The following is a 12236-nucleotide window of genomic DNA, read 5'->3' on the forward strand; positions in this document are numbered from 1 at the left end:
TGGCCAAACATTGTTCAGCAAGTTCCAAATTCCCTCACTGGCAAACCTGGGAAACTATCATTTCAGTTGACTGAAGAAATTACTACAAGTTTACCAAAGTGCTTTCATATTAAGAGAATGAGGCTCATACATACAAATTAGGAAGACTACTTAGTATGCAATATTAGGGCAAATTGTTTAAAGACTGTAAATAATATAAGGAACAACATCTTGAACCATGAATCATTTTAATTTTTGTTACACATCAATTTTTCTTTAAAATACATAATATGTGTAGATGAGCATTTTAGGAACTCAGAGCCAAGGTAAATATGGCTCATTTTTGAAGGCTACTATGGAACATTTATGACACCCTTTTATCAAAGAAGCTATATTTAAAGACTTTAAAAACATATCTCATAATCCAATGCTGTAATACATAGCATTACTAAAAAAAAAAAGTCTTTTAGTCGGAAATTTGGCACATTTAGTCAGCCATAGTTCAGAGTACCGTGCATCAATATGATGAATAATTCCCAATTAGTCATAAAATCTTCTTCTCAATGAATATCTCCAGAAACAAGGAATTCTACATGTTTGCAGTCCACATGAAAATCTTAAATCTGAGAAACTGTTTCAACAACAATCCAAATGCAAAAGAGAAGGAAAGTGATTTCTGGAAATAAGAAATCTTAGAGAATTCCAAATCCTACACCTGTGTATGAGAGCTATATATTCTCTTGAAAACTAACTTTTGCCTTAAAAACCTTGGAATGGTTTAAACTCACTTGAAGATCCATGAAGGCGGTTTAAGGTTTATAAAAGATGACCAATCTTCTTTTAGTAGTAACTGGCTGATAGAGGTTACGAACAGGCAACTGACTGCCTATGAGCCCACTTGGAGGGATCTGAAATATTTTAAAATTCCAGGTTATTTCAACATATCCATATTTTTGATAATCATCATTATCACCAATCGCTGGTATTGTGTCCACTGTATGGTATTTTATAGAAGAAATTGATATTTCATCCTGTTTCTAGAAGTACGCATCCACAATCGATCCAGCTGTATTTTCTGAGCATGTACTGTGTGCAGAGCACTGTCCTAAGTGCTTGGAAGAGCCCAATATTCCAAAGTCGGTAGACACCTTACCTGCCCATAAGGAAGCAACATGATCCAGTGGATAGAACACAGGCCTGGACATAGGAAGGACCCATGGTCTAATCCCAGATCCACCACTGGTCTGCTGTGTGGGACAGGAACTGTGTCCAACCTGATTAGCTTCTATCTACCCCACTGCTTGGAACAGTGCTTGACACATAGTAAACATTTAACAAATACCATCATTATTATTATTATCATTCTGACTCCCAGGCCCGGGCTCCATCCACGAGGCCACGCTGCCTCTTGGCGATTTATTTCCTTGTCTCCCACTGCCTTCTGCATCACCTTGACATGCTCCCTGTGTTCTTCCCCCTACCCAGCCCCGCGGCACTTATGTACCTAGCTGTCATTTATTTATTTTTATTTATGCTAAAATCTGTTTCCCCGGTCTTGAGACTTAATCTTGTTGTGGTCAGGAATTGTGTCAGTTTATTGTTGTATTGTACTCTCCCAAGCGCTTAGTACAGTGCTCTGCACACAGTAAGCGCTCAATAAATAGGATTGAATGGATGAATGAATGTGTGACCTTGGACAAATCATTTAATTTCTCCTTGCCTCAGTTATTTCATCTGTAAAATGAGGATTAAGACTGTGAGCCTCCTGTGGGACATGGACTGTCTCCAACCTGATTAGTTTGTATCTATCCCAGCACTCAGTACAGTGCCTGGCACATAGTAAGTGTTTAAAAAACACCAAAAATACAAAATAAGGAACTTGAAGTCTAGAGGAGGAGCTTACAGTCCACAGGACAAAACTATATAGCTTATTAATGAGGAGGTTCATTTAATTGAGAGTTTACTGTGTGCAGAGCACTGTACTAAGCACTGGGAGAGTACAAGATAACAATAAACAGACATATTCCCTGCCCACGATGAACTTACAGTTTAAAGGATGACCTTACAGTCTAGAGGACAAGCTTACAGTCTGGAGGAAATTGAAATGTTGGTAATATAGTTGGTTCATGTGCCTAGTGGCATTTGAGGATTTTGGCTACTGTTGATAGGATCTCATTAACAGGGCATTTTAAGTACTTACTATGGGCCAAGCACCGTCCTAAGTGCTGGGGTAGATACAAGGTAATCAGGTCGTGCCACATAGGGCTCACAATCTCAATCCCCATTTTACAGATGAGGGAACTGAGGCCCAGAGAAGTTAAGTGGCTTGCCCAAGGTCACCCAGCTGACAAGTGGCAGAGTCGGGATAAGAACCCATGACCTCTGACTCCCAAGCCCAGGCTCTTTCCACTAAACCACGCTGCTTCTGAAAAGTGTTAAGAAATGTTCTGCGCTTGTGTCTATCTTGAATCTCTAGCTATGAATTGTATTGAGTTGCCTCAGTCACTTCTAGAATAGCCATTGGTTAATTAGTGGTATTTACTGAGCACTGACTGTGTGCAGAGCACTGTAACGAGAGCTTGTGAGACCGCTACCTTGTTGGTACAATCTCTCATGGTATCCCGACTGGATTATTGCATCAGCCTCCTCTCTAATCTCCCAACCTCCTATCTCTCCCCTCTTCAGTCTGTACTTCACTCCGCTGCCCAGATTATCTTTCTAGAGAAACGCTCTAGGCATGTCACCCCCCTCCTCAAAAACCTCCAGTGGTTACCTATCAACCTTCGCATGAAGCAGAAACTCCTCAGTCTTGGCTTCAAAGCTTTCCATCCCCTTGCCCCCTCCTACCTCACCTCCCTTCTCTCCTTCTCCAGCCCAGCCTGCACACTCCGCTCCTCTGCTCCTAACCTCCTCACGGTGCCTCGTTCTCTCCTATCCCGCCGTCGACCACTGACCCACGTCTTCCCTCTGGCCTGGAATGCCCTCCCTCCTCAAATCCGCCAATCACACCTCCCCTCTTCAAAGCCCTACTGGAAGCTCACTTCCTCCAGGAAGCCTTCCCAGACTGAGCCCCCCTTTTCCTCGGCTCCTCTTCCCCTCCCCATCGCCCCCACTCCCTCCCTCTGCTCTACCCCCTTCCCCTCCCCACAGCACTTGTGTATATTTGTACATATTTATTACTCTATTAATGACGTGTATATATCTATAATTCTATTTATCTATTTTTGATACTATTGATGTCTGTCTACTTGATTTGTTTTGTTGTCTGTCTCCTTCTAGACTGTGAACCCGTTGTTGGGTAGGGATTGTGTCTATCTGTTGCTGAATTGTACTTTCCAAGCACTTAGTACAGTGCTTTGCACTCAGTAAGCGCTCAATAAATATGATTGAATGAAATGAATAATTAATTAGTGGTGTTTACTGAGCACAGATTGGGTGCAGAACACTGTAACAAGAGTTTGCGAGAGTATAATAGAATAGACCTGGTAAATGCCATCCCTGATCAGAAGGAGCTTACAGTCTAGAGGCAGTTGCAAATCCATAAAACTTGTTCTGGCCCCAGAGCCGATGGGCGGGATACTCTGTTTGCCCTTTTGCCCCTTCGCATAGGGAGAAGATCACTTCTCTCCCTGCTCCTTAAAACCAGAAGAAAAACTGAATTTCTGAAAATCCTTCAAACTGAGATTGCAGAGTTTGTCATCCTTACAATTCCTCCAGCCCCAACGTGCACTATATTCAAACAGGCTCATGTTGCATAAATGTTAAAACACAAATTATGGGACGAGTCACTCTCTCACAGCAAATTAGACTCCAAGTGACACACATGAACAATGCACTAAAAATTAATCTGGGGGCTTGAAGTAATTAAGCTTTCCACTCAGAAATCCTAAACTATTACTTAGGAGTGGTTTGGGTTGAGGGAGGAATAGATTCCGATATTTCTACCTAATCACCTACATGATATCCACCAGCCCAGATAAAGGTCAACCTAACACTGAACACTTTAGGTCCTGTAAAGTAGAAAATCTTTCATTAAAAAAATGATTGAATAATGCCGTCAGACCCATACCGATACAGACACAGTGACGTGGCTATGGCTAATTATCTGGGGGTCAGCAGCCCAGTGCCAGCACACTCATTTCCCCACACTTGGGTTTTAGTGCAATTTGAGTGGCATCTAGCCTTACCCTACACAAACCGTACTCAGACCAAAAAAAACAAAAATCTGGTGGAAAATTGAATTGAAGAAGGGGAACAAACAGGATTCTTGATGATTTAAGACCAACCCAAAGAACTATTTCTCTAAGTCATTCTCAACGTGACTCAGGGTCTTTCCTCTTAGCCTCATTCTTCTAGTTCTAGGTCATCACAGTAGTTGGGGGAACATGAATAATGAAGAAGAAAAAAAATTGGCAACCTTACTGGTAAAACTATAAATCGGAGAAGAGGTGGCACAGTCTCCCGGAGGCATGTAAAAGTTGAAGGCAAATTTACTTCATGAGCAAATTACATGCAAATTAGTGTGGTATTTGTTAAGCGCTTATTAAGGGCCGTGCATCATACTAAGTGCTACGTTAGATACAGGATAGTCAGTTTGGACAAAGTCCCTGTTCCACACAGGGCTCGAAGTTGAAAAAGTAAGGTGAGTAGGTGTCGAGTCCCCATTTTAATAATAATAATAATAATAATGTTGGTATTTGTTAAGCACTTACTATGTGCAGAGCACTGTTCTAAGCACTGGGGTAGAAACAAGGTAATCAGGTTGTCCCACGTGAGGCTCACAGTCTTCATCCCCATTTTACAGATGAAGTAACTGAGGCACAGAGAAGTGAAGTGACTTGCCCACAGTCACACAGCTGACAAGTGGCAGAGCTGGTATTCGAACCCATGACCTCTGGCTCCCAAGCCCGTGCTCTCTCCATTGAGCCACGCTGCTTGAGGAAACTGAGGCACAGAGCAGTTAAGTGACTTGCCCAAGGTCACGCAGCAGGAAAAATGTCAGATCTGGGGTTAGAACCCAGGAACTCTGACTGCCAGGCCCGTGATCTTTCCACTAGGTCACGGTGCTTCCCGAAATCATAGGCACATCACATCTAGATTTGTGATCCTCACGGAAACGCTGGTAGCGATTACTTTTCTACCGAATGGAAATCCACTTACTAGATCTGGTGATCTGAGTTCCGTCGTCATCGTCCTCATCACAACTGTCACAACTTAGAAGTTGGAAGACTGGTTTGGGTTCGGTTTCAACTTGATTCACATTTGATTCCTGCTTATCCAAGCTTCGGAGTGCAACAAGCCGGTGATGGATCGCTGCATACAGGCACCCTGCGTCTTTAGCACGTGCCTGCCAAAAAAAGGTTTTTCTCCTTAGTATAGCTGGAGGGCAATTATTAGTTTATTTAACCTTTCTTAGGCCTGCCAAAGGCTTTCTATGAACTTAATTTACCTTAGCTTCTGAAAAGGCTTATGGCACTGACTAGTATTATCTTCCCTATTTATAGATTAGGTAATGAAAATAGAGAAAGAAGAAATGAACTGCCTAGGGTTTCAGAGCAAATTAGCATTAGTATCGGGATTAAAATTCACACACTTCTTGATTTCAATCCCAGTAGTGCTTCTCTGACTCTGCTTATTATAGCAAATCTAATGCTTTTGGACTTCCCTTTCCCTTAACTTTCTTCTCACCAGGTTCTCTGCTCTCAGTGTCTTCAGACAGGACTTAATTTGTGCTGAAACTTACTGAGGCATTGCCCAACTTGATTCCTCGTACAGTATAATGCACCCAGAAAACATTTATTAACTGCTAATGAATGACGGAATGGGGCTCACTCCCAGGACTTGCATGGAGTAGTGGATCGAGCACGGGCCTGGGAGTCAGAAGGTCATGGGTTCTGATCCCAGGTCTGCCACTCGTCTGCTGTGTGACCTTGGGCAAGTTACTTCACTTCTCTGTGCCCCAGGTACCTCATCTATAAAATGAGGACTAAGACTGTGAGCCCCATGTGGGACAGAGACTGTAGCCAACAGATTTACTTGTATCTACTGCAATGCTCAGTACAGTGCCTGGCACATAGTAAGTGCTTAACAAATACCATAATTATTATTATTGCCCCGACACTTTTGGGGGGAGAACCTCAAAATTGGTAGTGCTGGTCCACAGGTCCACAAATGCACAGAGGATGGAACTGTCAGATCTCAGAGCCAACAGTGGCTGAAATTGAGGAGCTTCAGCCCCTCAAACATCCTCCCTCTCCCTGGATCTAAGAGGACCACATGGGTGGGAATTTTCTTACTGAAGGAGACTTAGTTTATGATAAAATCATCAGCATCAGTGGTATTTATTGATTACTTACTATGTGCTGAGGGCATCATTACATTAGGCTGTGAGCTCTGTGTCATGTACTGATATCCCAAGTTAATGGATGTCCACTACTGGCAATGTTGTGCATAAAATTAAATACTTTTTAAAGCCACAAAGGGGGAATACAAAGTGTATTGGGAGAGTACAATACCAAAGAGTTGGTAGACACATTTCCTGCCCACAATGAGGTAAATCAAATCCAGGTTCTATCTTCTTATGACTAACATATGAAGGATCTGAGGAAATTTTAGGGCATGAGAAGAATCCCACTGAATCCAGAGAAAGATCTCCAAGGACAAAAGTTTTTTTTTTCCCTTTTGCCTACACCTAAGTTAGGAGATCTGGCCCGCTTTCCAGCATTTTCCTGTGCTGGTGGATTTTAACTACATAACTTGTGTTATCTGGTGCATTGCTGTTGAGGATAGTGTCTTTGATATTTTTGCCAAAGGATTTGGCTAAGCAAGCTGACCAAATTAACAGTTGTGTACTAGAATAAGTAATAATAAGTAACATCAGAGAAGCAGTATGGCCTAGTGGATGAAGTACAGGCCTGGGAATCAGAAGAACTTGGGCTGCAATCCTTGCTCCACCAGTTGTTTGCTGTGTGACCTTCAGTCTATTTCACTGTGCCTCAGTTACCTTATCTGTCAAATGGGGATTAAGACTGTGAGCCTCATCTGGGACATGGACTGTGTCCAACCTGACTGGCTTGTATCTACCCCACTGCTCAGTACAGTGCCTGACATGTACTAAGCACTTAGCAAATGTCATTAAAAAAAATTCATTCTCCTTGCAGTAGCTGAGAGTAGAAAATCCACTCATTTTTAACAACCCAATAACTATTCTTACAAGCAAGAATTTTTATTTTATATACTGTTAATCCAACACAAGAGTGCTTAAGGCAAAGATTAAAAGTAATTAAAGGAATTACCCAGTGAGTAATTATTATTACAATGCAAAATTTCTTAAAGTTTCTTCTCTCTCTTTCTTACTACATGCAAGAATTCATGCCCTGAATTTTAGGATTATTAGATTTACCTTACATTGTTTTTCTTCTCAGTATAATACCTGGGATATATTTCTTATTCTTTCCTTATTATTACCGTCCACTGTCATTACATCACATCCCCTTTTAGTTATTAAAAGCAGTGATTACGTACAGTCTCCCGGAATACTTTTTATCCCACCACGTTTTCATGTACATCAGATTACACATGGTCAACCGTTGAGCAGAAGCACACTTCTCTGTCATTTAACTAATTTGTCATTTTGGTAAGATTTCGTTATTCAAATTCCTAAATGAGAGTGGCAATTCAGCACCCTGCCCGGGATTGAGAATATGCTTTAAATGATCAGTATTCTGGTGAATGATTTCAGCGGATTACCACAGACTAGGCAAGTTGAACTTGTAGCCCAGAGCCCCTATGCGACCCCGTGGGAGGCTGTCTGCAACTCACAGGGGCCAGTTGCAACAGAGGAAAGTGGGAGCAGAGACTCAGGCCTCAGCTTGACTTAGTCTTCCCACGTTTGCTGGAAGACTGTACTCCTTGTTCTGAGCTGGAAGACTGCTGTTTCTAATGTATGGAGTGGCAATTCCCACAGCCAGAAACCCCCGAAAAGCATCCATCTGACCAGGCCTGAGAGTCAGAAAGATCTGGATTCTGATCCCAGCTCTGCCACTTGTCCACTGTGTGATCTTGAGCAAGTCATTTCACTGTGCCTCATCTGTAAAATGAGGATTAATACCGTGTGTCCCCTCAGATACAGGGACTGTGTCCATGCCAATTAGCTTGTATCCACCCCAGTGCTTAGAACAGTGCTTGGCACACAGAAAGCGCTTTACAAATTCAATTATTATTATTATTATTAGTTCCTCCAGCTTGAAGCCAGGAGCAAGTTGTTGGGTTGCCAGCAGAGGGAAAGAAAGGGTGGGTTGGACTGTGTTTTTATTGCAGCTCTCATGTTCAGGGAACATCATCTGGATGACTGTAGGTGTCAATATGTGAAGAGAAAGGGAGAGTACACATATGAGAATGAGGGTGTTTGAGTAGGGCAACCAAGAATCAATAGTATTTATTGAGTGCTTACAGTGTACTGAGCCCCTGAGAGAGTACAGTAGTAATAATCATTATTATTATTGTTTTTAAGCATGTACTATGTGCCAGGCACTGTAACTAAGTGTTGGAGTGGATACAAGCAAATCGTGTTAGACACAGTCCCTGTCCTACATAAGGCTCACAGTCTCAATCATTAGAGATATTACTGCAGAGTTGGTAGATACATTCCTGGCAAATAGAGCTTACAGTCTACAAGGGGAGACAGAAATTCATATAAATACATTACTAATATTTACATATGTGCTGTGGGACTGAGGATAGGGTGAATATCAGGTGCCCAAAAGATACAGATCCAAGTGCATAGAAGATGCAGAAGGGAGAGGGAGTCAGGGAAAAGAGGGCTTAATAATTGGGAAAAGTCTCTTGGAGGAGATGTGGCCTGAATAAGGCTTTGAATGTGGGAAGAGTGATGACCTGGCATATATGGAAAAGGGAGGGAGTTCCAGGGCAGTGGGAAGATGTGAGAAAGGGGACGGAGGCGAGATAGATGAGATTAGGATGCAGTTGAGCAAACTGGAGCTAGTGGAGAAAAGTATGCGGGCTTGGCCGTAGTAAGCATTATGCTGGACATTCCAGTTTTCAGCTAGCCTCTCCTGTGTCTGGAGTGATATGGCACCAGGCATCTTTATCTCCAGGATTTCTATTTCAGCCTCCTCCTGCTATTCCTTCTGCTGCTGCATTCCACAGCGTGGAAGCAATACCTTTATTCACAGGGACCTGGGAAGCAAACCCAAAAGGCTGTGGAGTTAGTGTGGGGATTAGGGGAAACCCTAAGAAAGCCACTAGCTTGGATGGCCTCAGATATATGTCTCCAAAATGGTGCATAGGGCATCATTATGTTAGGCTGTGAGCCTGGCGTCATGTACTGACAATCCCAAATTAATGGATGTCCTCTACTGGCGATGCTGTCGGTAAAATTAAATAATTTTTAAAGCCACAGAGGGGGAATACAAAGTGGGGCAAGTCTACAGAGGTAAGGGAGGGTTACCTGATGGACAAGTGGAATCACCAGGGAGGACGGACAGGTCCATTTTACTTCTGATGAAGTAAAACTAGCTATCAAGGAATCTCTGACTCAATATAAAAACATTAACATAGCTAGGTGACTCATCTCTAATTGAGTACACAGTTCTGGGTAATTTTGGCAAAAACAGGCTCACCACTTGGTTCAAGAAGTTTCAGTGTAGAAAGAAAGAGTCGTGTGCATGTGATTGGTGTCCGTCAAGTAGTAAGACCACTTCTCTTCTCAGCCCCTGACACAGTTTTGCTGTGCTGTAGAGTACTTTGTGTTTCTTTATAGTTTTGCAACTCTACAATGTCAGTATATAATCCAGTAAAACAAAGAATGGCAAGTTTGTGATGATATAGCAGTAGAAATGGAATTTTTCAATATTTCAGTTATGGAGGTAGCTTTGAAGTTTCTACCCATTCCCCCAATTCAATGATTGCAACAGCATAATTTTCCCATAATCCAAAATTCTTCAAGAACATTATTTCCATGTTACAGGAGAACTGACTGTAGATCTATTCTCCAGTTTAATGTCTTTTTGTTCTAGAGAATAATAATGTTTAGGTTATTAATAGTATGTAACTGTTTTATTCAAGCGGACCACATAAAAATGTGTTTACCATAAATACTCTAATCCCGGCTCTACCACTTGTCTGCTGTGTGACCTTGGGCAAATCACTTCACTTCTCTGTGCCTCAGTTACCTCATCTGTAAAATGGGGATTAAGACTGTGAGCCCCATGTGGGACAGGGACTGTGTCCAACCTGATTAGCTTGTCTTTACCCCAGCACTTAGAACAGTGCTTGACGCAGAGTAAGCACTTAATAAACACCATCATTATTTTATTAGATTCCATAGGAATAGATTTGATGTGCCTGAAATGGATGATACCCTGGTTTCCTCTGACTTCTTTGTAAAGCTCTGACAAGAAGAGGATAAATGTCTGTAGACTCATAAGTAATGAACAAAGTTACAGTAATAGTTACTGCAACAAAATGAGCCACCTGAAGTCAAGTTTTACACCTGTGAAGTAAGCTTTTCTCTTTCAATGTTCCCCCTTACCTGAACTAAAAATACTCTGATGAAGGAGTCTTCTAAATCCGTAGCAGTGATTCGAAGACTTTTGCTGTTTGCTCTTTGCAACTCCATTTGGGCCCAGAGTTTGGTGTTAAGGATCAGTCTCAGATTGCCTTGATTCCGCATAACTAAAGCACGAGAAGATAATGTATTAGAAAATGCCTCAAAGGATATCTTTTCGACTCAAAATACAATAAATTTAGGAAGGATCAACAACCTCTTTTGCCACTATTGATTTCCTTTGCTAACTATAGGGTTTCAGTTTCCCAAAAGTATCCATGGTTGTCAAGACCAAGGGCTTAAAGGAATTGAAGCGGGTTTGTGGAAAAGAAACAAAAGACCCTCTAAGCCTCCTTCCAACTAGCTACCTCAACCCTAGGGTCACATTGTGCTACTCTGACATAAACGACTTCTTAAAGTTCACTGTTTCCGTACTTCCTTGGTGATAAGGAACCTGAAGCATTTATAATTACATTTTCTGTTCACTAATAATGATCTACTGATCGAGAGGCACAGATTCCTTGTAACAACAGAGCTTCCTCTGGCTAAGGAAAACCAGGATTCCTTCATACTGAACGCTGTAACAACAGAAATGGCCTTAAGGAAATTGAACCGGTTTACTCAAAACCATAACTGGGAGAAACATATTTGGCAAAGCCAGCCTGCATGTAAAATCACGGGCCGGCTAGCTGCCCCTGGACTATTGCATGCTACTCTCCTCTGGACTGTAAGCTTCTGGTGGGCAGGGAACATGTCTACAGGCTCTGTTATATTGTATTCTTCCAAGTGCTTAGTACAGTGGTCTGCACACAGTAAGGGTGATATAAATACCATTGATTGATTGCTCACTGAATCAGGATATAATAGTCAGGGACAGGCCAGAGAAGGGGCAAATAAAATGATCAGGGCCATCAATCAACTCGTAAGTGGGGACAGACTGAAAAGATTAGAACTTCAGCCTCGAAAAACAAAGGCTGAAGGAGAACATGATTGAAATCAACACAATCATGAAAGGTTTGGACACAGTCCAACAATTTATTATCATTCACCCAATTTCACACCAGGGCTAGGGGTCAGCTAAAGAAGCTTGAATCTCGCTAGATTGTAAACCTCTTTGAGGGCGGGGATCATGTCTACTAACTCTGTTGTTCTCTCCCAAGCCCTTGGTACATTTGCCAAAGGACAATGTACACGCAGAAAGTATTAAAAGGTGCATGAAGGGTTTGGATAAATTCAGGGGAAAGAGTTTCCTAGAGGGTTATTAGAAGGAAAATTAAAGTTGGTAAGCTGAAAAGTATTCAGAGCTACTAAAGAGCAGTAGCTGGTATTCACAACTAAGAGAACTTTAGTTTAGAGCTGATCAAAATCTGGTCTTCGAAATGCACCAGCCACTTGTGTTCAAATTATAAGTCTGAAAATCCTATTTGCTTGGGCAAATAATCCCAGTTTAATTGAAAAAGGAGATGGATTCTTCTTACCGAGTCTGGACTGAAGGGTTCCCAGTTTGTTGCTCGCTGTGTCGTTGAGTCTCAATGTCCCTCTGCCCTTTTCAATCCAGGACTGTGTTGTTTTATTAAATATAAAGATCTTGCAGTTGATCTAAAGGAAAATGTGTAACCTGTCAAGCACGCTGACTCAACCGGGTCCTCCCTGCTGAAGGTTCAGAGAGCACCGCAATGCACCTCTCCTC

At 42.0% G+C, this 12236-nt stretch overlaps 1 protein-coding gene across 2 annotated transcripts in view; it reads right to left on the reverse strand.

Annotated features, from left to right (window-relative positions):
* Nucleotides 1-210: 210 nt before the first annotated feature.
* Nucleotides 211-12236, reverse strand: part of RANBP3L (RAN binding protein 3 like) — a 36181-nt gene continuing 24155 nt past the window's right edge. For both annotated transcript variants that reach the window (XM_029061577.2, XM_029061576.2), the window contains exons 10-13: nucleotides 12025-12145; nucleotides 10532-10674; nucleotides 5140-5326; nucleotides 211-887 (exon numbers count right to left, since the gene is read on the reverse strand). In XM_029061577.2, the coding sequence (XP_028917410.1) occupies nucleotides 844-887; nucleotides 5140-5326; nucleotides 10532-10674; nucleotides 12025-12145 (495 nt within the window). In that variant the 3' untranslated portion in view covers nucleotides 211-843. The remainder of the gene's footprint in view (nucleotides 888-5139; nucleotides 5327-10531; nucleotides 10675-12024; nucleotides 12146-12236) is intronic.

The sequence above is a fragment of the Ornithorhynchus anatinus genome, chromosome 3 (assembly GCF_004115215.2).
Source record: "Ornithorhynchus anatinus isolate Pmale09 chromosome 3, mOrnAna1.pri.v4, whole genome shotgun sequence".
Lineage (NCBI taxonomy): Eukaryota > Metazoa > Chordata > Mammalia > Monotremata > Ornithorhynchidae > Ornithorhynchus > Ornithorhynchus anatinus.